The sequence below is a fragment of the Lepidothrix coronata genome, unplaced genomic scaffold (assembly GCF_001604755.1).
Source record: "Lepidothrix coronata isolate B3197 unplaced genomic scaffold, Lepidothrix_coronata-1.0 Scaffold9, whole genome shotgun sequence".
Classification (NCBI taxonomy): domain Eukaryota; kingdom Metazoa; phylum Chordata; class Aves; order Passeriformes; family Pipridae; genus Lepidothrix; species Lepidothrix coronata.
The window spans coordinates 2272233-2299408 of NW_016690189.1; the positions used below are offsets into that span (position 1 = coordinate 2272233).

At 35.7% G+C, this 27176-nt stretch overlaps 1 protein-coding gene across 3 annotated transcripts in view; it reads right to left on the reverse strand.

The window, feature by feature from the left end:
• Positions 1-691: 691 nt before the first annotated feature.
• The window catches only part of PPP1R12A (protein phosphatase 1 regulatory subunit 12A), a 117971-nt gene continuing 91486 nt past the window's right edge, over positions 692-27176 (reverse strand). For 2 of the 3 annotated variants that reach the window (XM_017804397.1, XM_017804396.1), the window contains 11 exons: positions 26656-26853; positions 26311-26479; positions 24186-24304; positions 22947-23012; positions 17275-17291; positions 16013-16154; positions 15231-15335; positions 14349-14396; positions 10857-10887; positions 9759-9809; positions 692-3182 (listed from right to left, as the gene is read on the reverse strand). In XM_017804397.1, coding sequence (XP_017659886.1) covers positions 9778-9809; positions 10857-10887; positions 14349-14396; positions 15231-15335; positions 16013-16154; positions 17275-17291; positions 22947-23012; positions 24186-24304; positions 26311-26479; positions 26656-26853 — 927 coding nt within the window. In that variant the 3' untranslated portion in view covers positions 692-3182; positions 9759-9777. The remainder of the gene's footprint in view (positions 3183-9758; positions 9810-10856; positions 10888-14348; positions 14397-15230; positions 15336-16012; positions 16155-17274; positions 17292-22946; positions 23013-24185; positions 24305-26310; positions 26480-26655; positions 26854-27176) is intronic. The other variant, XM_017804395.1, reaches the window with a different exon arrangement.

A 27176-nucleotide genomic window follows, 5' to 3' on the forward strand; every position in this document is an offset into this window, starting at 1 on the left:
GAAATCTGAGATTCACATTTTGTACTTTGTGCAGAGCAAAGAAATGCACCAACCTGCACAATATGAATTGTAACTGCTCATTTTGGGATCTGGCAAGGAAATAGCAGAAGTCTGAAAGTGGTGTAGGAATTAGGGAGGCTCAGAGGAATTGTTTATGGTAAAGGAGACAACATGGGCAAAGATGAAATTCCAGCTCCTGAGTCTTTTCTTCTAGGTAACTACTACTGTTTGGAGCCATTAAGATCAGGCAGGCTTTACGCAGCCACACTGCCCCCACTCTCCTTGCTCTCTGCTGCCTGTGCTGCTATCCCACCTGTGGTCACTCCACCCCAGGTTATGGCTCCCTTCACGGTTGGAGGTGGTTCTGGGCAGGCCCTTTTTCTCTTCACTCTCCACACAAGCTAATTCCATGCCTCTGTGTGTATTTGATGTTAATTCTGGACCTAGGAGATCCCTTTCCACACCATGACAAGTCCCCTGAAAATCTAAGTTGTTTTGAGCAACCATTGAAGCCATTAGTCACTTAAGGAAGCTTGTCAGAGTCAGCAGCCAGCAATAATATATTCCTTGAATGCAGACTGTCTCCTAAATAATAATAGTTGTCCATAACCCATTTTTCTCTCTGCGGTAGCCGAATTTTCTGGGGATGTGTTGGATTTTCAACACAATCAAGAACAATGAGACAGCGACACAAGTTTAGCAATTGCTTTGTGAGTCGGTTAACATCACGTAAAAAATGGTTCTCAGATTCCGCACACAGACAGGTTTATGTAAAATATATAAACATTTGTCCAAGTTGTTACAGATTGCATAAATATGGCATTTTTACTGTTGCATTTACAGATGTGCATGTACAATGATATGCAAATAATCACAATCTGATTACAGTCTTTGAACGGTACTTGAACTTTGCATCCAAGTAATGCAATGAATGAAAAATGCCCACCAAAGAATTTAAATAGCAACTTATAACATGGTTTAAATTCATAACAAATTTCAATGTCTTCTCAGTAAAACTTTCACACATTTAAAATAGTTTGTATTCCTTTTATTTGTATATGTCAAAATACAATTTTTTTTTTCCAAAATAGTGGGTTTTGCAACTAGTTTCATGCAGATACAAGGTCTGCTCAGTACTACCAATAAAATCAATATAGCACAGTAGCCATTCATTTTTTAGATATAAAGAATAAATAACCTAAATATAAAACACTAAAATATTAGAAACATGTATTTAATCATTCACAGGCACCCAAACTTTACCAAATATAATCCAAAATATGCCTAACTGTCTTGTAACAGAACTCAATACGTTGCAGCCATTCAATTCTTTATGTTAGCGTAGGACAATGGAAGTCCCTATGGTTCAGACCCACCTCTCATACAGATCAATAACAATAAGATATCTCAAACTATCCGTGTACCTTTAAAATCAAGAATCCTGAGCTTGGTAGTAAGAGCATAACCTTACATCTTCAAAAAACCAATCAACAGAGAGAGGACATCATGTCTTCCTTACCAAAACATATCCCACCCCCATAAAATTAACCCCCCCTCCCACAAGTAGGCAGTAGAACACCATGACCTTTTTAAATGAAGGGGTACAAATTCACATTTAATATAGTATACAGTATAATCAATAATACAATAGCTACTACAAGCTTTACAATGTACAATTTGTTTTAATGGCTGATCTGTTCAGTGGTTTTAGGCAATAAACTATGTGCCAATAGGATGTCATATTTTGAATGGTTTAGTGAAAATATAAAAGCTGTTTCTAGCAAAAACGATCTTCACTTAAGTACTTTTTTTGTTTGTTTTTAAAGGCCACTGAAATGTATAAAATGGTCTGACATGATGGTGTTATTAAACTGGATGCCTTCTCACATGGCAACAACAGTGCATATAAACATTATTGTGAGTGTAATGGGTTATGCTTCTCAAATGTTTTAGTACGTTACTTTGGCTAGCACAACAGTTTTGGACAGCACTCAGATAAATACAGGTATGTGAAATGTAGTGAAGCAGTTATATTTATGCATTTTTTATTATGGTGAACACTATCAAATGAAAAAAAAACGGGAGAAAAAGATAATAAAGTATTTTATATAGTTTAGACCTTTTGTAAAGATAGGGCTCCATACCATGTACAATGTCTAAATTCTTTATACCATAAAAATTAACGAACTTTGTTAAACACACTATTCTGGATAGCCTAATTTGCAATAACAAACATTTGCAATAGGGAAATATATTCAAGCATGCCACGTGGTGGTCTGAAAAATCAAACCAGTACACATTTATATATACAGCATCACTCAGTACCTGCTCAAATGAATGTGACGATTACAGGATCTAACATCTTTCACTACAAACTTCTTTTTTTTTCTTTTTTTTAAAGTGACCAATAAAGGCAGAAAACAGGACTCTTAAAATATTTCTAATTTCAACTGACTTTAAAGCATTTTGTATAGGAAATAAATGCATATTGCACAAACAGTGAAAGCAAATGTTCCACCAAACATCTCTGTTCCAGGTGGTTGGACAATACAACTCTAGTTAGCTACACAAATATGTAATTCAAAAGGGCGTGTGGTCTCTGCAAATGGTAAAGCTGTGAAAACACTGTACAAGAAAATCTGGTACATGAAAATTTAGAAGGAAAAAAAAATCCAAACTTAAATCTTAAAGAAAAACTGAGTATAGGAAAAAACTGGGAATTGTGGCACAACAAAAACATTATTGAGTAACTGTCTTCTGTGAGAGCTGAAAGCTTTTGTTGATGTAAAAGTGTTTATGTACAACTAAGGCTTACTGGTTAAATATCTGAGGCGTATCTGGCCTTGAACACTTTCCTTATTATGCTGTGGCTGTAAACAAGATTTCTCAGTCATTTTATCTTCTCAGCAGCTGCATTTTAACAGAAACAATGATCTTGATACAAAAAAAACACACAGGTAAGAGGGTGTTTGGCAGGATATCTGAAAATGACAGTCTCCGAGGGATCTTTCCACACTTCCAGTGACTGCCATACCATGGTCCACTGGAGTTACTAGTGATGTGCAATACCGTTATTTGCTGCTGCAGTAAACCCTTTATTTTGAAAGTTTGCTTATAACTCTGATCAAGGCCCCATTTTCATCTTTTAGCCTCTGGTTGTCTGCCTTCAGGTCTGGTAGCATCTATGAAAAAATGAAACGTGACGGTTATTTGCTGTTACATCCCAAGTAAAAGCAGCAAGACTTCACTAGCACTGAGGGTAAAAATCTTTATTCAGCTTAGGTATCTTGGCAGTCCTTGCCCTTCATATCAGCAGTTCAAAAAAATCTCACCTTTTAGCACGATACATTTAAGAGTTAGAGATTAGGAGTTTTCATTTGCTTGGACTAGATGCACTAAAACTCAGCAGTGCAGATGACCAGCCTCTGACAAAAGCATTTATAGCATGAGCAAAGTAATGAAATACTTCAAATTCCAGAGGGGGGGGAGTTAATTACCAACAATTTGAAGAGGCTTGTCTGCACTGCACTTGCACAGTTTCAAAAAAACATGCTGTGGCTAAGCATCTCTACCACCGTGCTCTTGGATGATTTCATCCTGATCAGACAGAGTGCAATTCAGCTTGTTAGCTCATAGCATTTATCTTCCAATCACTTCCAAACTCATGTTGAAGCGCATATCCTGTAATTTGAGATCATGTCCCTGAATAGCACAGTTCACACAAGATCAGATCACTGAAAGAGATCACAGAACACCAGGCTGCATACTCAGGCATACAAGTTAGGAGATGGCAAGTTACGGTTGCCACAGGAGATGGATGACACACAAGTACAAAAGCTGAAAGGCAGAAGCCGAGTGAGGTGAGAGTTGGGACAGGGTCAGACAGGAAAGGAGGACAAGTCAGTGCACAGAAGTTGGTACTGAGAGAATTTAACTTGCCAGAGAAACCAGAATTAATCTCAGTAGTTCTCCATAGCTACATTCACACACTGATAACAAAGCACGTATCATAGTCATGGCTAAATTACGTGTACGGATTCTAGCAGCAGGTTTACACAGGAGGTAACAGCCTATTCCTGCATAGTGGTTACTCAGTAACCTCCAGTGCAAGTTTATGCAGGAGGTCCAAGTCCAGCTGCTGACCTATGTAACAACTGTTACACAATTTTTGGTGATGAAATTTTCTTGGCACTAGTTTGTTTTCATTTTATTCAAGCAAATTGTACTTCCAATCCCATTACATTCAAAACATTACTATGGAACAGAAAGAACTGAGAAGTTTAAAAATGCTGGGTTAATTTAACTGTGCACTACACCAGAGGCTTCATTTATACCTGTCCTTGAAAGGATTCCTGTCCACACTCAGTTCATGGAACTGCAGACCCTCTCACAGAGTGAAACACGATGGTGCACTGAAAATGACTGAGGTTACAGACTGAGGTTTATCTCCCTGTAAATATCAAAGTATGTGAAAGGAAGATGACAGGTGATCATAAAAAGAAAAAAGGTGGTCTCTACAAGAATATAGGTAAAAATTATTCTGCTACCTTGGATTCCAACTCTGCTCCATTCTGGAGGTTAGGGGAAGCCACCTAAATTGACCTGTTCAGAGAGTCAGAGGGAAGCTTCCATTATAGTTAAGTGAGAGCTGTGCTCTGAACAGAAAGTGGTGTGAAAATGCTGATGACTTTCAAAAACCATGTCAAGATGTTAGAAATTGGGCAACACAAGCGATCGTTTGGCAATATTGAAGTACTACTTGTGTTAAGTTTTCTGAGCTGTAAAAAATAACTACTGTTGTCCAAGATAGGGGTCATATCCAGATCATATGCACATGTACCACATTTGTGTTTGCACCTGTAATATTATGATAAACTTGGGGTGTTCTATGGCACATATCAGCAAACAGTGGAAGAGCCATTTGTTCAAGCAAACCAATTAAAACCTTTCCCTCCTCTTTTTCATTCTGTTATGGATTTCATACCAAAGGTACTGGGTGAAACCACAACAGCCTTCATCTAGCCATGCATGGGGAAGCAAGGGAGTCTGGCTTTGTTCTGGTTAAATAGGTATCTCAACAAGTAGTGTTGTGTATGCATTCCAATGAAACCTCAAAGTAAACCCAGGAATGTCACAATCCTCTTTCAACTCACTGAGTAGGGAGCTGCAGCCCATAATGCTCAATTATGCACAGACAGACCCACAGAGTGGCATATTTTCTGGTGAATTATTTTAACTAAATAGCTTTAACATAATCTGGTACCACTATGTATCTGCAAATCTCTGTAGATAGATTTTAACCCTGATTAACAGGTAGAATTAAGAAAATATTTTCCCTTTCTTTCTGAGTCTGCTAAAGAATAGGGGAAGACTGGTAGGAGACAAAAGGGTTATATGGCAAGAGGAAATGGCCTTAACTTGTGCCAAGAGAGGTTTAGATTGGATAGTAGGAAAAATTTCTTCACCAAAACAGTTGTCAAGCACCTGAATAGGCTGCCCAGGGAAATGGTGGAGTCACCATCCCTGGAGGTATTTAAAAGACCTCCAGGTAGATGTGGCACTCAGGGACGTGTTTTAGGGGTGGCTGTGCTGCGCTAATGATTGGACTTGATGATTTCAAGAGGTTTTTTCCTACCTAAATGATTCTATGAATAACAGGAGATTCATCGGGAAGGATAAGCACAACTAACCTAAAATATTTATGCTTCTTATCTATAGTAATCCCCACATACTTTAAACCTAGCAAAATCACATAATTTTCTTGGAGCAGTGCATTTCTATAGTACTCAAACTTCTCATGAGATGACAAGATACACTTTTAATGTCAAGAGGCAGGAAACAGCCCCCTTTGCAGTAAATTCAGTAAAATTATAGGTATATACTGCACTTAACACTCTGAATTCCAATGTGTTACTCACTAAAATTGTGAAGTATCTTCCTGTGATGAGATTCTTGACTAAGATTAAAAATGCACTATTTTGCCTATCTGTATTGTATGACTAGCTACTAACTTTGCAGTGCTGTCATTGAGCAATGATTATTCAACAATCGCTTGACATATGTGGAGCCAACTCAGATCTATACAGTAATAATAACGTCTGTGTTTGCTGGAGGATTTAACAGTTTTTACATACAAAACAGCTTGGTGAATAAAGATTACAAAAAACTCATGAACTGTGAAGGTACCTGCTTAGATTACTCAGACATGCTGCTGTGGTTAAGCTACTATCATATTGTCAAGCCTTCCTCCTATGTTTCCATTGCTTTTCTTTTACTACCCAGGCTCCTCAAGCTCTACAATGATCTGCCATTGAAAACTCGCTCTACAGAAGGGAATACTGAATATTTTTCTATGGTTAACACCCTGAACTGGCTTACCATGGTTAAAGGAATGCCAGTGCTAGTAAAAAAGGATGGTATGGATGTGGACAGCAGGCATTAGATTAGCTCAACTGTGTTGAAAAACCACATTGTTAGCTGAGGCTGATGTAAGACAGGCTGCCCTAAAGGGACAGCTCTCCCTCCTCATGCAGCAGCATGATCCTGTTGCTTTCTGCATGTTAGTTTAGTGATTCAACAATGCTGGGGTAAGATGGATCAAGTATTATAAAGAATAAAGGGATTTGTTTTCAGTCAGGTCAGTGAGCTAACTTGCTCAGCAAGGGTTAACACAAGGGGACATTAAGGAATGCAGGGCCTGGACCAGGAACAACTTTTCTGTCCACATCCTATTGTTAGTCCAATTCCAGGAAGACACCAAGCCAAAGGAAAAAACCTCTTTATTTCATGCCTCTTAGTGGGGAAAACCTGAGATCAGATTCTGAGCAGAATGTACACTCATTGCCTTCCTTGTAAAGTGGGAAGGTAGGTAGATGAGAGGAAGCAAGAGGAAGTTTAGCAAGAGGCGTTTTATTTTTTTCAACTATACATCTTAAAAACTCACTGAAACCTCCAGCCTAGACAGTTGTTATATAAGAGGAGGAGGAAAGGTATATAGATTTGGTGTAGAATGAAATGACATTTTGTTCCTCAAAGAAGTTTTGAACCTTCAGTGGGTTTCTGTAACAGGCCTGCAATAACACTAAGAACAACAGACTAGAATTTTTTTCCAAGATGAAACTCAAAACAATTGGTACCTTTAACAGAAGGGGACTGAACCAATCTGACACACTAGGCAGGTTTTTTTGTGTCTGTGTTTTTAAAGCCCATGCACTGTAGGACTCTCATCTATGACTGGAATGCCTACATATATAGCAATATAAATCAATAACTTAACAGTGCTAAAAACTGGATGTTTTAAGCTGTCTAGGTGTATATAAGTATTGGCAAGAACCACACGGGAAGTTAATATGTGTAACTAATAACTGACTTGAAATTCCAACACATTTCTGAAACAAAACACTTTGATTCGCCCCTAAACACTAAAACACACAAATGTAAGAAATAAGGTTGCTAATGCAACTGTTCATGAATGCACAGTACTGAAACCAGTTCTCAAACATTCTTTTGTCGAGACTAGATTTGTATCAATTCTATGCACTTCACTTAAACTGCAGTAAGAAAGCTCAAATCTTAATTTCAATTTGTTGGAAAACTAGAGGCAAAGCTATCTGAGCATTTACTCCAACATCAAAATAAGGGACTGACTTCAGTGTATGCTCATGCAAACTCACATCCTTTCAATTGTAGCCAAGGTTTTAATATGTCAAAGGTCTGGATCATTGCCAATTTATCTTCAAGGACAAGGTTCAGTGCTAATAAGGGCAATACCACACCATACCAACACATCTGCAACATCTGTAGTTGGTACACTGGACATCATGCTTTAGCCACACTTCCAGAACTGAGAAGCAGTAAGTCAGTTTTTGACACACAGGTGTTAATAGTAAAATTCTGCCCAAGCACAAACTGAATGTCAACACCTGCCTGGCTACACAAAGGAGAAGGAAGAAATTACAAGTCCACAGAGCGCAGTTGCCTACAGGACCCTGACAACTTGGCAAGCACTCGGGTCAAGGCCCTATTCTCTGTCACCAGTCGCTCATTTATGTGTCTCAAAGATTGAATCTGCTTTATTTGTTGCAGGGTCTGCAGGAATCAAAGAAAAAGGGGTGAAAGCAAGAAAAAAATCCACATATATATTATGTTTAAAAGAATTAAAGACGAGCAAAATTGAAAGAAAACTTAGAAGAGACAGCCCTGTTTAAAGTAGATAAGTTGCTGTGAAAGGAAAGTATCAAAGAAGTGGCACATTCCTGAAAAGCAATCTAAGAACCAGCAGTGATTAGTCACAGTTTTCCAAAACAGTTCAGGATGCCTTAACAATGAGAGCTATTCCTGGAATTCTTCACTTAACATCCTAATTGCACAAACTAAATCCCCTATTCAAAAGTCTGTAAATAATGACACATTTAACATATACTTTTACACGACTATTCGACAAACAATAGGAATAGTATTTAATCTTTAATTCAAAACTTTCACATACTGCTTATTGAAAGTAAGCTTTTGAAAAAAGCAATATATTCACATTCTTTATTTTTATCAGAAGCCCAACCTTCCCTAACAGGAATTTACAGGCTGATGATAGAAGCTTGCATCCTGTCTTCCACTCTTTGACAGACAATTATTGTCCTCTGGTATAGTTTGCTTTCTAAGTATTTAACTTCTGAAGACCCCTGAAGGAACCACAGACATGGTGTCCTCCCTTACAATAAATTATCTTGGTCTGAATCCAAGGTTGCTAGAGGCATCACGGTTGCCTTCTGCCTACATCTGCCTGTCAGCTTCAATTATTTCAGCAGAACTTGGTGCATGTATTTTAATGAAAAGTATTTGAAAGTTAATGCCGTTTCCAAGCACCAGAGGGAGCTAAAAAATGAGCTTGAAAGGAAACTTCTTATTAATCGATGACAAATATCAAATGTCAAAATAATGTTGCTTTCACGTTTCACTTTAATTCCATCAGTTTGGTTGACTGTGCCCAATATTTATATCAAAGGACATAATAAAAACCAAACCTGCCAACTTTCTCCTCCTTCTTAATCATATCAGAGAGTTTAACGTTGCTAATGAGGATTGGTTGAAAAAAAAAACAAACCAGAAATGAAATTTATTTTAAGTATTTTAGTATTTTGCTTCTGGGATTCACTTTACACACAGTCGAAAAAACCAGAAATCAATATGGTAAATGTTACTTATTGGTCAACATCTGAAATCTATCTACTATTTTTTGTTAACTAAAACCTGATTTTTGTTCACAGTATACAAATGGAAGTTTTTCTTTTGATATTGTAACATGCTGTCTAATATATAATTTATAGAAGATAAGATAAAGATTGAAGCAAGATTTAATGCTTAAGTATCTATGGAATTATAGGCTACCATTATTTAATAATAATAATGGTATTTAATAACAGTAATTAATAAGCTAATAAAACTTATGAGTATCACATGAAAATTACAGACTGCAATTCCATCTTGAACAGAGTCAAGATATATTTCACTCCAAGCATCTCTGAATGTTTCTTGTTAACCAACATGTTATAGAAGCCTAGGACTCAGCACCTTCTCAATCTTACACGTCTGACTGCTTATGCCAGCTTCACTACAAGCTCTATGACTTATGTATGACATGCAGCTGGAACTTTGTCATTTTCTAATGACATTATAGAAACCAGTAATACTGCCAGACTACGTCTCACTGACATAATAATACACTTTGTTATTAATAGTTTAATGTGTAATAATTTACTTACTTTCAGTTCCTCTTCCATTTCAGATATCCTTCTTTCTAGCGCTCTTCTTTCCTAAATCAGAAGGTATGTATTAATACTGAACAATACAATTTTTTAAAAATTACAGCTTCTAAATACTGTGGTAACAGTGAAATACTTCAAGTTTCAAAGATCATACAACCAAAAGCATAGTGTGGACAGGAAACTTGTGGTGGCAGTGATATATAGAAATTTTGTCAATATGGAATTTTAATATCTAAGGAGGAAGAGATATAGAAATTTACATCAAGTCCTGCATAATATACCCCTTTTCCTTTTCAAAAATTTAGACAGGTTGTAAGAACCACTTGTTTGGATTTATTTTTCATGAGCTAGGCTTTTTTAAGAGCTTAATATCCAAGAAATGCAGAAAATGATCAGAAACAAACAAGAATATTAAAAGATACCAGCACAAAATTGTAAGCTTTCATAGACAAACAAATATAGCTGAAACATCTGTCTCAGCCCAGTGGGATCTGTCCACACCCCAAACTGCAACCTAGTGCTGATACACCCAATTTACATTATAGGACTTAGCTGAGTACCAAAGAAATCTAGCTACGTAAGATCACCTGTTTCTTGAGTAAATGTTTCCTGAATATTTTCTGCGTTTCCCATATAGTTTTATTTTGTTTTTATTTTCCTTTTTACCTGAGAAGCAGGAGAAATTATCCCGTCTATAGAACTTGATTATACTAATTACACAACCAAGCTAGCTTATTGAAAGCTAGCTTAGTGTTTTCTATACTACACTGCAGTCTGCAGTGCAGACACATCCATATTTCTAAATGATATTATTTTGTTTAAACCTATTTTTCAACACATCTGATAGATGAGCAGTTAATGCAATAGAATTTGGGATTTATAGCTTGATTGCTTGCTTTCCTGTGTCAGACAATGCAGTGTTTCTCATTTAAAAGCAGCTGCAGTTATCAGTACTCTACATTCAGATTTTTCCAGAGTGTGAAAGGCAAAAGCAACAGATTATTGCGAAGTGGACATATGCATCTGCATACAACGGTGTTATGCAAACAGCAAGCAGCATTGACTGAGGTGTGTAAAACTTTGGTTAGATCATACCGCCCAGTAGATACTGACTCTTGCCGGCCACCTTTCAGATATAAATCATTTGAATTTAGTTTAATCACAGTGCAGTTATACCCCAACATTTTCCCATTATAGCAAACAACTTTAATTTTTATCAAAGTAATGTATTACTGCAGTTTTTAGTACATAATGTACTTAACTCCTTCGAGTTAAGACCTTTCTGATAATGATAGTAACAGGTATAATAAATACCAGCAAGTTAACTGATGTAAGTAACTAACATAAACCCCATGCCATCTTACAGTACTTAGAATTGTATCTAGCTTTATGGAATATCATGTATTATGTCTTCTTATATTAAGAAATATTTAACAATTCCTGCAATTACCAAGAGATGAATGGATGAATGATCAGATAAATTTCAAAATTTCAGGTATCTAGAAATTGTTAAGCCTTATGATGCATTTTCCTAACTATGTTGAGGTTGTCTAAGAACAACTATTAGCAATAAAAGCCAATTCAATAAAATCTTTATTTCATTAACTTTTTTTATACTTCACCTTATGTAAAAGAAACAAATGGACTGGTCTAGATATAAGATTCTTTGTAGAACCCTACTGTTCCAATTAGCTGAAGCTATGCTCCTCTTTTTCCTGAACTGCTTACTCTCTTAGGAACTGGCTTGAAGAATGCCAACACACTGCAGTTTTACTGGGAAGATTTGCCAGTATTATTTGATTAGTCCCTGGACTCAAAGGAAGGGTTTGAAATCTACGCAGTCTAAAATTTTATGATAAATTTCCACAACTCTGCAAGGTATGCCAAGGAACATTTATAACTTGTAAATAAGAAAAATACATGCTAGTCTCTCAGCTTATAAAACACAATAGCTTGTTTGTATTTATCAAACCACCTAGGAGCTACAGGCTTGTGCAGTGAGATTGAGGTACAGGGATACACACAGACGAAAAACTGACCCCAGAGTTATACAATTTTAAAAAAGTAAAACCAAACATATATGCCTACATATATTCATGTATTCAGTAATAAAAAAAAAAAACCAAAAACACACATCTCCAAAACCCAAATTCCCAGCTTAGTAATTCTAACTTTGGGGAAAATTGGTTAAAGAGACCTACAGTATTCTAAATTCTAATCCAGACTGAAACTTGGCAGTTTAAGTTTTATTACCATATCATACAAAATTCTGCAAAGGACTTTTAGCATATTTGTCAGAGTGACAGGTTGTTAATGAAACTCTTATTTTTGCCCGTGTATTGCTAGGACCTTGCATCTGTGATCCAATCTGTACCCCCATCCCCAAAGAAATAGCCCCTTTCTGGTAAATAGTTCTCAAATGAACAATATTGACAATGCATCGCCAATGCATCATGGAAACCCACTTTTGAAAGCTCAGTCCAAATAAAATTCAAAGCCAGTATTTTTTAAATATTACTACAGTGCAAATACAGGTTTAATACATATTACCATTTTCCTTACTGAAAAGGTATGTTTCAGCTTGAAAATGTCATAGTTCAAAGATGCCTTCAGGTTTTTCTCTGCTGGCCTTTAATTTGTTCCAATTTCCCCCTCCCCTTTCTCTATGTAATTTATATAAACATCTCTAGTTTTATATTTTATTTTAGTGAATTCATATACTTGGATAAGTATACTTACAAACATTCTACAATTTCTTTCTATTTGTTTACATTTATATTGTTACATTACACATTATAAAGGTGTATTCAAAATTATTCTTAAATTCTGAATTTGATAAGCTTTTTTCTAGAGATCAGCTATTGATGACTAGCAGCTGAGAATCCTGCTTCAGTCACTTTCAAAGTAAAAGAAACTCCAGATTTTAACAACACAGGAAATACAATTGCAAATATATTCCTGATTTAAATTCTTGTCCAAAAAGAAATTTGTAATTATAAAGTACGAAGAACATCTAAATCTTGTGTAAATCATGTTTCAGCAATACAGCATTATCACTATTTTTTTTTACCTGCTAGCTTTATTACTAATATATCTAGGAAGAATAACACTTGTGAAAGACATTTTCCTGTTGGACTAAATGTCTTTTGGAAAAAAAAAGGTGCAAGAATTTCTAATACAGCCAATTGTTTTAATGAAATGGCCTGTTTTGGGAAAAAAGTAAAGCAGTAATTTAAAACTGAAATAAAGTCTATCTATGCAGTACTCCATACATTACTATGGAACCTACATAATAATGGATGCAGCTAAATCTATTAAATAATTAAATGTGCACTTGTGTGGCCATGATAGCAAGCAAAAAACTAATTAAAGCTGATGATGAAACTTTTCTACTGATGAAATCACTGTTTACAGTAGGATGCTCAAAAAATCAAGGAGAAATAGGTGCTAAAAGGCTGTTGCAATTAACTGGAAAGACTATCAAGGTAAAGATAATGGAACTTCAGGAAGTGCCTGAGAGTATTTCTATATCTTCATGTGCTCCTATAAAATCTACCAATTGTTTGATTATACACCAGACAGGCTTGTAGAACTAAAACTTGTTTTCCAAACCTAAAATACTGAAAGCAAATACAAAAGGCTAATGAATGTAAAGTTTACCAGGGATAAACAAATGTTTACCATATCAGTTATAACTGTCAAAGTCCATTTGGTTCTTTCCTGTTTAAGTTTCTAATGTGTCACTCCAGGATCAAGGGAGAAGAAAAGAACAAGTGGTCACAGTCACGAAGGAAGCCAAGACCACCACAAAACCAATATAGTTTGCTTTACATTGCTGTGAAACTAAACTTTTATAGGGTTGGATTTTAAACTAGCATGAAACTACAGCCTAAAATTATCATATGCCCAACTTCCGAAATAATTCCTGTAGTCTATCTCACATATGAATTTATTACATGACTTCTTTCCCATTCAGTTTAGGGTTGTCTGACCCTGATGCCCCTCTTCTCACACTGCTTACTCCTTCTTCTCCTCTCCCTCCCTGCTGTACTATCATACTCCCTCTGGAAAAAGTTATAGTGTGAGAAAGAGACAGATAAAGATTAATTTTATATCATTTGCAGGTTTAAGGTCTCATGTCTGTGAGGTACAAACAGCTATTTCATTACCAGCAATAACTGGTGAAAGAACACAGGTGCCTCTGGAAAGCTCTGAGGAAATTAAATTCACTGAATCTTGGAAATGCATTAGAAGATGAGACACTCTGAATCTGCTTAACCCTCTGGAATGCCAACATTGTTTTGGATGAAAAGGAACAAGCAGCAGGTCCCTGGAGGGCAGTGGGGTTTAGAACCTGGTTATCATGAATGAACAGGCAACATGAAGGCAATTCTTAAGAGTAATTCCATCTCACAGTATCTCACATTCATTGCCACTTTAAAACCTAAAATCCCCAAATCCTCTAAAAAATGCAAGTTATAAGAAAGTCTTCTGTTCCCACTAAACTATATCCAAGCCATGGGTTGCAAAACAAACTAAACTAAAGCCTGAATTGGAGTACTTAAAAATTCTTTGGCAGAAACTCACCCTTTTCTCCATTTCCAAGAGTGATCTGTCAGCAAATCTTTCTTGTCTCTGAAACACAAAAGTAATAAAGACATTGATATGTGTTCTTAAACAACACAGAAATGAGGAAAAACAATTCGACATTTTTGTATTCTGTCTGAGGTATGTCTTCAAAAGCATTTTAAAATGTGTTCAAGGAAGTAACACTGAAATAAAGAATGAAATGGGTTTATTATGAACTTCCTCTGTAACCATTCCTTTATTTAATCACTATACAGCCTCAAAACAAATATCTTTTAAATGACATTTATGTGGTACACATGGAAGACACTTAAGAACAGGTAAATTGTGGTAAGCATGATCTAAGAATACGAAATACTCTTTCAACAGCAATTTAAGACAAATCTAACTTCTGTTACATGTTTAGTATTACTGTATGCAGCAGTGTTATCGACAGCAGTTATCCATAACTGGAATGCACTATTTGCTCTTCACTTCCAAGATAAAGCTATCTAACCAGCCAGGAAGAACTGGCAGTTATGCCAATCTGCTAGCAGGTTTATGAATTAATCAATCAATCAATCCTGACTGTCAGTTTGAATATAAGGTTAACAGTATAGAAAGTGTTTATTCCTACCCTGCAAACAAGTTGCATGCAGACACATGCTGGCAAGAACCACTACTACTTAACTAGGCAGGAGGCAGTCTCACAGATTTTGTTCACACCTGAAGAAGAGAATCCTGCACTTTTTTCTCCTTAGAAACAGAAGTACTCTTCTCCATTCCCATCTTTGGATAAAAAACAAAGCTGATGACTAGTAAAGAGTGGCCCATAACCTGGGGTGCTTCTGGTTTACTATCTACTTTGCCAGCTCAGTACATACTTTTTTGTTTTATACAAACCTGAGTGGTCTTCTCCAGCTGTAGCTTAAGATCTGTGAGTTCCATGTTGGTGTCATGTAACTGTGCTTTCAGTTTTTCATTTTCAGCTAGAATCTGTTCATAAAGCTAAAAGAAAATATTCATTAAAAAATACCAGATAATAATTCAGTGCGATTAGCTGAAAATATTTAAAAGCATGATTGAACTGCATGTAAAATTAACAAATACATTAATAGTGTAAAAAGTAAAATAAAGGTGTTTAGCAAGCACTGTAAAGAACTGTTACCAAATATTTCTAGGAACAAGAAGCTTTTGTATAGGGAGCACACAACTTACCTTACACATATTAAAAAAATACTTGCCACCTTTTTTTCTTTGACTTTACAGATTACACCACCACAGTAAATTTTTCAACAAATTCTTCCTCTATTTTAAAGCAAGACCTAAACATATTTTTACCTTATACATATGTAAGCTAGCAAACATATAAAATAAAAGGTTTCACATATGTGCAAATCAGCTTTAATGACACAATCAAATAAAAAAATAATATTATAGTATTTGTCATTAAAAAAAGGATCTTGGCTCCTCTGGATTTCTCCCTTTCCTTAAAGAGAAAAGTGCAAAAGCCAGCAGCTGTTTTGTAAATGTGCATTTTCCCCCACTGTAGTGGTTGCTCTGCTTCTCCATTCATCTTAGTTGCTTTAAGTAGCGTTTGTGATGCAATGGAAATTATTTGCAAACAGTTTATGAAAAACAGTAATAACGTTCTACTTCTGCACCAAAATTATTGGATCAGATACCTTCTTAAAATCAGGACTATCTTCTTTTTCTAGTCTACTGGAGTACGGTTTTCGATCTTCAAGATAACTCTGTGATCCCGATCGTCCCTGTGCTGAATCGTAGCGATCACCTGAAGACATGCTGAGGGAGCCCGTGTCATATCTGTAGAAGGAAAGTTCTCATTTTAATTTGCCTTCACGCTCAAACTGAGACTACTCACTGTATCAAACACTGAGTTTGCTGCTACCCAGATAAAACCAACCAAATGCAATTATGTATTTTATTTAGACCACTACCTTCTAACCTGATGCAAATTTAATTTTTACATTCCCTCAGTACTGCAAGATTCTCTGTGAATGTGTTTTCAAATTGCTCAGTCTGCAGAGCAATGTATATAGAGAAATATTTTCAATTAAATAATTTAATTCAAGCAAAAATCCTTCTTTATTTATAAACAGAACATATTCTTTAAAAAATGTATTAGTTTAATTGAAGAGTTTTAAAAAAGTAATCTCTAAAATACTGGCATACATGAATTCTCAAAGTTTTATTACAGAAACCAAGATTTCAGAACTTTGTTGTGAATTCTAATATTTCAGTAGAAGTAGTTTATGAAACAAATCTTCAGCAGTCTTTATCCTAGTAATCACTAAATTACAACTGCTATTAATAAAGTTTAGACTAATTTCACACTATTCCTTCTTCACTAATCATATGCTAAAGCAGTTTTATTTAACAGATTTTCAGCAGAGACAGAACATAATAAAATCCAATAATTAATTCTAAAGGTCTAAAAAGAAATCAAACCCTTTAAAAAAATACTATTTCAGCATTTACTTATTAACAAGTCCTAAGGAAATATGATTTTCAGAGGCTGTAGTACTTTTCTTGAGGTTACACAAGAAATTTTCAGTAGGTATTCTAAAAGAGGGGCAACAAGAACCTCTTCTTTGTAAAAGCTGACTCCATGCTGATAAATCCGTGGGGAATAGCACTGTATCCATTAAGTTCTACAAAATGCCTGCCTTCAATGCACTATAAATACAGAGTTCAATATATTCCCCCAAATTCAGTATTCCACCCACACACAGAAAAAAAAATGTCAATACTGTAGCTTTACAATCATATTTTATACAAAATTTAAGTATCATTAAGGCCCTTTAAAGCTCAAACCAGCTTAACTAGTGGGGTTATGCTGAATTTATACATAAAGAACTTAAAATGACAATATGTGGAGAAAAAGTGTAACAGTTCTAAATTAATTTGTTTAAACTGCACATACCTTGAAATGCTATCACTCTGAGGTGAGAAGAGGTAAAAAAAAGAGAAAAAGAATAATTCAGTAATAGTTAATATAAATATATTAGTCATATATATATATTATATAAATATAATAATCAAATAAAAGTCAGAAATTTAATTCAATACAATATATAATAATGTGTGAACAAGTACAGCTAAACAACTATATTAATGCACACGCTATCCACCAGTAGGTATTGTCTGAACATTTCCAAGCTTCAATTTTGTTATGTCTGGAAAAGAAAAGAAATATGTGCTACAATGTGCTTGCCAAAATATGATTTACAAGGATGTTAACATCACACTCTAAAAGTCTTGAGTGCCCTAAACACTGTAGTAATTTCAGCAGTCAGTGCATTCTGTTATTTGCCTGCCTGTTATTAAAGGCATCAGAACCGTGTTCCCTGAATTCACTACTCCTTCTTCCTCTTCTCTAACATATCTATAATAACTTCAGCTCAAACTAACGATATAAATTAAGCTACAGGATAACTGTTTCAACACAGCATGACTGGAAACAAATTACTACACCACCAACATAAGGAAGTACTTATTATTTATTTAAATAACATAGTTTCATTTTTTATATTACTTTCATTCATTCATTTCAGGTGAATCCACAGGCACAAAATTCAATCACTTTATTTGACAAGTGAAATTTAATTAGAAGTGATGACTTAAGAGTGAGGGAGTGCCCTTTAAGCATTACATCAGTCATACAAACCTTTTTCCCCTCTGGGTGGTCAATACAGATTCATAGTTTATTCCAATTATAGTAACAATCTTGAGTGCAGGCATTTCAGTCAAGACACTCTACTGCTGTATCATCACCTGGACATCCTCCGATGTTATTCCCCCAGCAGTGGCTGAAGCCTTCCCATGGGGTTTTTTTTGGAAGGTGATGTGCCTTGCTTGGTTTTCTTTTACAGAAGTAAATGGTAGTTTTTCAATATGTAGAGGAAAACAGCCGCATTCTCCACAATATACTCAATTTCCCTTTTGACACCTTGAAGTACATTTACTGCACAGAGGATATCAAAAGTACATGCTATAGCCTAACCACTCCTAATAAAACATTGCTATTTTCTGTTAAGAGCATGAATAATGCTGAGAATTAAGAGATTTTGTAGAATATGTCACAGTTAGGTGGCACGCACCTATACAGAGATAGTTTTTAGGCTACTAGCCAAAAGAAAACTAACTCTCATCTAAGCAGGAGTCTTACCTTGCATCATCCATCCTACGTGTAAGCATGATCAGTGTGAGATTACAGAATTCCACCACGTAATCAACGACCTACAAAAATCCCTTTTCCATTGACTCCTTCTCTGGAGGAGAGGAATTTTTGTCCATAAAAACTTTAGTTTTCTATTTTTACAAGGACTGTTGCATGCAAAAAAAATGCTAAGCTGGTCCTTTTAACCTTTAACTACAATGTAGGACAGCCACTATGAGAAGTAAACTATTCTTAAATATTTCTTAGCAAACACGCTTCCTAAAGGCTGTTTTTCTTTGCTTCTAGTGGACTCCCTATGGTGCTGTGGTAATGTGAAAACTTTCCAGATCTCCATTCCCATGCTGCACTATAGCTTCCCAAAGAGAAAGGCAAGTTATTAAGTCACATAGACACCACTTTAGAAACAAAATTTTCCATCTATACAGGGGGACAAAAAATGAACTGCTGAGGCAAGAGAGCAGTAATTACTAGAGGCAGCCAAACACAAATGCAGCCCATTCTTGCTCTCCTGGCTGAGGCTGGGAACCTGAGAAGCCAGACAAGGATGCTGTAATCTTCAAAAAACTGTCCTTCAGCAATTTCTGTTCCCCAAAAGCTGTGAATCCCTGCTCCTGTTGCTCCAGCACCATCCTGCCTCCATACCTCACTGAAAGAGCCTCATATTTCTCAAGCACATGCCTGTTCTTGCTCCCCTCACTTTTCATAGAATGTGTTTGGGTTTGGTTTGGAGGTTTTTTTTTGGGGGGTGGTGGTTTAGCAGTCTTAGCTGTTTTCACTATTTTCTCCTTCAAAATCAGTCAGTTCTGCTTAGTTCAATTTTTGACATTTGATAAAAATCTGTGAAAAAGTGTAACTGAGAATCTGCAAACTTTGCATAAAGCTTGTCTGAGGACAAATGATGCCAACAAAGATATGCCTGTGCATCCAAATCACATGAGATGCGTGTTCTTTGTACAGTCATAGAACTGAGCAGACTCAGCAGCCACAGTTACATTGGCAGCACAAAAGCAGTAACAAAAAATTAAAACATACATATCCTTACCTACACAACCTGACCCTACACTATCACTCTATACAGACCCTGGAGACCTAAATAAACTGCATATTTGAAAAAGTACACTAAGCTTCTAGACAAGCACATTACATTTTAGTGAGGTTACAATAATTACTGGTCATGAAAATAAAATATTAAATTCAGGTGGAATTTTCTGTACTGTTATAAATGAATGTTTCTGTAAAAGTGCCACAGCAGTGAAATCGAAAAACAAAATTTGAATACAGCATTTAACCAACACTATTAATCCAGTTTCTCATGTTTACTTCCACAAAACTGGAAGACCTAATGACATTTATTATCCTAACATTGCTAGCTCCCACCTTTCAGAAATCATGTATCTGATCTCTGGCTAAGATAAAATTCTGGTCCATTTCATTATAACCTAAGCACAGTTGTAGTATCTAGTCAAATTACTAAGTTTTAGGGGTTTATTTTTTTTTAATGCATCATTATGAAAAATAAGCTTCACAGAAAGACATTTTGACTTAGAATCCTTCATCTACCAAAGTAATCTTCTGACTTCCTTATTTTTAAATGGCTATCCTAAAACTTAGTTCTAAGACTGTCCTTAAGAACACCGCTTTCCTTTAAGTAACATGGCATTTTTTGTGCTAATTGAAGAAATTTTATGCCCTTAATATTAAAAAGCGTAAGCAAAATTTCATGAGAACAACATCCAGCTGTAAAAGTGCTTAGCAGTCTAACTTTTTTTTAATAGTTCTCCTTTATGGACAAATGATCAGCTAAGGAGACAAAAGACAGCTCTGAAGTACTGAAAAACAAGAAATTCAAATTGAAATCTTACAAGACAGTTCCTTCAAAGACCTCCAACATGAATAAAATAATGATTTTTCTAATTCCTTAAAAAATTCAGGCTAGAAACTATTTTGTCTGAGGTCCTTTAATTTTCTCTGTTGCATGCACACAAGACCTCCTCTCTTTAGTTAGCTTAAATTCCTGAGTTACCACCAAAGCCTTTGGAAGTTTACAGTTACCACTTTCCACCTCTGGCTTCTAGCTTCACCAGCCAATAAAAAAATCAGCAAACAAAAGCAACAATAGCATCATTTAAGGAAGTAATACAGATTTTCAGCATTTCCAAACTTTGTCTTCCAAATAACAGTACATCAAAGAATCAGCAGAATTGAATGGGTTAACTATTTTCTGAACATCTGACACTGTAATTCTAGTTTACTCATATCTCTTTCCTCTCTTTTAGTATTTTCTGCAGCTGATGTGACAAAAGAGCTTATATCAACTTAGCAAAATAAATTTATGTGACAGGTAACTGGTTCATACAACCAATTTGTTTCACAGCTCTCCATACACTCCTATCTGATATTATATTGATTTATAATGAAACCAATTACCAACGTCTTCTTAGGAAGTATACAGCCTAGGAGAGTGTTTTGACTCCTAAGTCAAGCCATGATTATCATAGAATCATTAAGACTGGAAAAGATCCAAGATCATCGAGACCAACCTTTGACTGAACACCACCATGTCAACTAAACCATAGCACCAAGTGCCACATCCAGTCGTTTCTTCAGCACTTCCAGAAATGGTGACTCCACCACCTCCCTGGGCAGCCCATTCCAATGCTTAACCACCCTTTCAGTGAAGAAATTCTTCCTGATGTCCAACCTGAACCTCCCCCAGAGCAGCTTGAAGCCATTTTCTCTTCCCCCGTTGCTGGTTGCCTGGGAGGAGAGGCCAATCCCCACCTGGCTACAACCTCCTTTCAGGCAGTTGTAGAGAGTGATAAGGTCTCCCCTGAGCCTCCTTTTCTCCGGACTAAACAATCCCAGCTCCCTCAGCTGCTCCTCACAGGACTTGTGCTCCAGACCCTTCACCAGCTCCGCTGCCCTTTTCTGGACAAGCTCCAGCAGCTTCAATGTCCTTCCTGCAGTGAGGGACCCAGAGCTGGACACAGCACTCAAGGTGTGGCCTCACCAGTGCCAAGTACAGGGGGACAATCATTTCCCTGATCCTGCTGTCCACACTCAGGATGTCATTGGTCTTCTGGGCCACCCAGGCACACTGTTCGTTCATGTTCAGCCAGTTGATGACCAGCACCCCCAGGACCTTTTCCCCTGGGCCACTTTTCAGTCACTTTTCCTCAAACCTGCAGGACTGCAGGTGGTTGTTGTGACCCAAGTGCAGGACCTGACACTTTGTCTTATTTATCCTCATAAAAGTGGCCCTGGCCCATTGATCCAGCCTGTCCAGATCCCTCTATAGAGAGTGCACTCAATCCCCTCATCCAGGTCATTGATAAAGACATTAAACAGGACTGGCCCCAATACTGAGCCCTGAAGAACCCCACTCGTGACCAGCCTCCAGCTGGATGTAGCTCCACCACTCTCTGGGCCACTTCTTAACTCAGAAAAAAGTGCACCTGTCCAAGCACTCTCAGTCAGCCATTTCTACACAGAAGCACCACACGCACATTCTACGAAAATTAATTTCTAGAGAACAGAATATGGCGTAATTACAGATTTAAGAATAATAGGTACTACTGGGAGGAAATGAAACAGGACTGTGCGTTTACAGTAATGTGACACAGAAATAAAAAATACAGTTAACCAAAACAGCACAGAATGAATCTCTTAACTACAGTATTTAAGAAATGTGCAATGGAAGCTTTTACAAAAAAGAGAGAAATATCAGTTGAGTTTTATTCTTCAGTAATGAACCTGATTCTATAATTCTGTAGTGTGTTAATCCAGGTTTTAGGTTCAAAGAAATACATTCTGCTATACCATGTTATAGTACAGCTTATGTTACTAATTCCTTTTTACCACCTCTTCATCCCACTGTCACATACCATTCAGTTTTTAAGGATTTCTCCCATCAGATCAAGCCTATTATACTGTCTTCTACCAACATTTTAACAAGACCAATAATACTAAATCAGGGTGTTCAGAAAATAGTTTTCATCAAATGGAGAAATTACATACATTGTGCTCTTCAACTCTCTATGCTTCACTAAATTAACCTGTCATATTATTTTTTAATTATAATAACAACAGCACCGGGTTTAATTTTAAAAGGTTTTAATTAGTGCGCATAAGTTATTGGACGAAATTTACCTGAAAATAAAAGTATAGATGAAATAAAGGTTTTTGCAGGGTAGAAACTGAAAGCTCCCTCCAATAACTTGCTGCATCATGTCCCTGACCTGGCTGTCAGAAATTTAATCTACATTGTCTGGATGACAATTCTGTATAATCAGAATGGCAGACGAAAACTATCAGTTTTGGCCACTGTTGATATGTGAATCCAACTTCAACAGAAATTTTACAATAAAAATGTATCTGTTAGAAAGTTAATGAACAAATTAACTTCCTTAAATTACCTGACTTTCTCTCTTATTTGTTCCTTCTTCTGAATCGGATTGGTGATCCTGTTCATTTTCATCACTCTGGTGAAAGAGGTGGGAGAGGAAAAATAATTAAACTGTTGAAAGCATAGTGAAATTTTAAGGCATTCTAGGCTTTTAATATGAAAACGTAAGACCAGCAGAATAGTCTACAGAGAATATACAGGATATATGAAGAAAATTCTCAAAGAGATGTGTTTTCAGTACCAGAAGGAGACAAAACCTAACTTTGCATTTGGCACATGAAAATCTTGCTTTTACATTACATATTGATCCTATGACAAAGAAAAGGGAAGAGGAGCCCAAAATATCAACAATAACCATTCTATTCTGATAGCAGTACATGGGTACTTGTAATGTGCCAAATAACGACTCTCCTTCTTACAGCTTTGGTATATATGCAAAATATTGCATTGTCAAAAGTAATAGACATAGTTCTCAGCTTATCATTGATAAATGCTAAATAGTTGTTTATCAAAGAAAGGAAGTTACTTGAAATCCAGATAATGCTTTAAATCTCTGAGAAACCATTTGTATGCAAAGGAAAAAAAAACACCTTACAAAGAAAAAAATTCTTATGCACAAATTTTGAGATACCTTGTAATTAACAGTATAATAATTACATGGCTAGGACTTCTCCTCTCTTCTCCTCCCCGCAATTTTGATATTAGGTTTGACAAAATTTGAAAAGAAAACTTAAACATACATGAAATACTTATTTTGATATTCAACTGACAATCTCTTTTAATATTTTCTGCAGTTGATGTGACAAAAGAGCTTACACCAACTTAGCAAAATCAATTTATATAGCTATGTGACAGGGAACTGGTTCATATATTCCATTTATTTCAGAGCTTATTATAAAAAAATTCTTATACACAACTTTTAAGATATCTCATAATTAACAGGATTATAATAAACAACATAATAAATAAAACATTTGTTCAGTAATTAATGTTTTCTCTTTAGATTATGATTAATTCCTATTAAGTTATGGTTACTACAGTGTTCTAGTTAGCACTATCAACCAAACAAAGACTTAATTTTGATTCTGCTCCTGAAAGCATCAAAACAAAGAAAAAGAGGATATATAAATAGAAAAGCATTTTTTTCCTAGAACAATTAGTTATATACTGTATTACTCTAAAGTATTCTCTCTTTAAAGGGTACACTATGCATGAAGAGTGTACTTTGCAATAAGTGAAGTTTACTTACATCTTGAGTCCAAAAAGAAACTCCCGTAGGTCTTCGTTTTTCTCTTGGTCTCCGTCTTTCCCTTATAGACTTAGGCTGTGACTTATCTTCTTCCTTTTCTTCTTCGTTTTTGCCTCCTTCTGTTAATAACAGCTTTTTTATTCATTGAATTATGACACGATCTAATTTGCTGAAAATTTTCTGAAGTAATACTTCTCAGTCTTTAATTTGCTCGCAATGTTTTTTTTTACCTGAAATAAATCTGCTATAGAGCTTCTTACCACATACAGGGTTTTCTGTAATATACACTGCCCAGTATATAGCTCTAAAATACTGTAAACACTAATTCCACCTCAGCCACCTAGACAAAATGTTTCAATGTAACAACAATCCTAATAATTCAAACATCTGTGTCAGCAGATGTATAAGAGTACAAGGAAGAGAAGATAATTCTTCACCATTCTTCATCAAACAAGCTTTTTTTGCTTAAATCAAGAATTCAGTATTAAAAAAAATCCCAACTTTTAAAAGTCTGTTAAGTCCTCCTTAGAGCAAAAATCGAGATGACTGTGATGAAACGAAGGACTCTAAGGAAGAATAAAATGGGATCTGCTCCATTAGATTATTTCTGTATTACAGATGTCCTTTTTCTTTAAAACGAATGCAACTGCAATTCGAAAAAGACATAATACCTGAGGATTATGTTTGCTTCACTCTATGTTTACAAGTAATTTGTAAAAAAAAATAAATTTAAACAAATCTGGTCAAACCAAAGTTATTTACTTATTATCACATGGTCTATTCAGTCTGATGTTCTTTTATTAAATAAAGCAACTACAGATTTGAGTTCCGATAGAAGTATCACTAATCACTAAAAATTAAAAACTACCATCAATAGACTTCAGAGGTAAATAAACATTTTAGTGTGAAGCAAAAATTAAACAGGAAAGAAAGGAAACACAAATATTTGTGGTGATCATATACCTTCTGTAATTAAATAACTTAGGACTTGACTGCTGGGATTTCAGATGGTAATGTAGTTCTCTGAAGTCATAATGTGAAAAAATATAAAACCTGCTGTAGCTAATATTTACCCACGAAAATCTTTTCCACAGAACAGTGTAAAAAGAGCTTCCTAGAGTAAGAATGCATTACTGAAGAAACTTAATCCAAATTTCAGTTCATGTTAGGACAAAGGGAAAAAATTCAGAAAGCATATCCCCGCAGCTTAGCCCCAACAATTTCCTCAGAAAATACCATTTTAAGGAACATGGCAAGACTGCTATACAGTTCACGGAGATTTCATCAATAGATCATTTTATTTGACCCTCTGTAGAACAAAATTATCGATGTCAATCAGTAACCCTATTAAAGCCACTGAATAATAACTTGAATGAAAGTATTTCTCTCAAGTCAACTGTGTCAAGCCTCCAAGGGGGACTAGGAGATCACACTGCAAAGGCTCCTCCCTTGACAGGCAAAGTATCAGGCACAACATCTCTCAGAATTATTGCAGGTGATTCACATTTGAAATGAGGGCAAAAAGTGTGACAGAGAAAAGCTTTTTTGTGATCTCTGTATCATGCATCGAATCCTCAGTTAAAGATTACATAAACCAGTTAAAGTATCCAGAACTATGGTTCCATTAAACATTCTGAACTACCATGGGAAGCATGCCCTTCCCTTTGTTTTCAGCTGCTCATGAAACCCTGAGATGTCCTTAAAGCAGTAAAGCATCATTCCAGTCCTTCAGTGTAAAAGGACTGAAACAAAATCCCTGTCATTTACCAATTATTTAATGAAGTAAAATTCCTTCTTAATACCTGCAAGTATTTAGACTCTGAAATATGGTATTTTATTACAGCTGCTGTGTTAAAGCAAAAATGAAAGCATTATGTGGATACTTACTGCAGTATATTTGACATTTCTATGACCCAATAATGGAAAAATACTAAACAGTTGCAAACCACCACCAAGTCCAGAAAATCTTTCCTCTCTATATGCAAGTTACAGAAGATGGGAACAAGGTACATCCCCAGTGGTCTTACATATTGCACCTCATTTAGAACTATCTCTAGAAACATAAGTTACCCTTCGTGAACTAAAACAACAAAAAAAAAACCCCTTCACAAAAAAGTACTCCTACCTCTCTCGCTTTCCTTTGTTCCACTCCGAGAATAGGCAGAAGTTATACCTATAAGGCTGTTTGGTCTGTTTAGTTGACTTGAAGTTGATAAAGAGCTAGTGGAGGTGGAGAGCGAAGAGGTGGATGACGAAGAAGTTGAAGTCGACGTTGGTCTATAGCGATGATATGGCTATTCAGTAGAAAAATGTCAAAATTAATTTACACAGATTAACAAATACAAACCATGGGATATTAAAACATTTAACTATATAAATAATTCTCACAGTAGTATCAAAATTAAATTATTAAAGTTGGAGTTGAGATTCGCATAATTTCTCTACCTAAAGAGACTCATCATGAAAATACCTCTTCGACAGTTCGGGAATATCTTTGTCTATAATCATCATCTTTAGTTTCGGATTCTTTCTTTTCTTCTTGTTTTTCTTTGTCTTGCTTTTCTTTCTCTTCTTTTTCTTTTTCTTCATTTTCCTGTTCTCTGGTTCGTGTGGGACGACTTCTTCCTATAGTTTTTTCAGCTTCTTGAAGATCTGTCAGTGTTACACCCTGTGAAAACAGCAGTCAGCAAACATCATTTTAATATATAATTGATATTAATGCAAGTGATCACATTACATAAATATTTTAAACAAAAAATTCAACTTAAGAAAATTAAATCTATCTAGTAAGAAATAAATTTCTTACTATTATACCTATAAGCTTTCCTCTCGAATGTTGGAACCAAACATCCCTCTGATAAGTGGCAAGTGTTTGCTGTAATGTGATCTACCACAGATTCTCCAGCAAGACAATTTTTAGTTGAACTAACAGATACAGATTGCATAGAAGATCCTATAGAGATAATTTAAGAACCCCCTAGATGCTTCTGA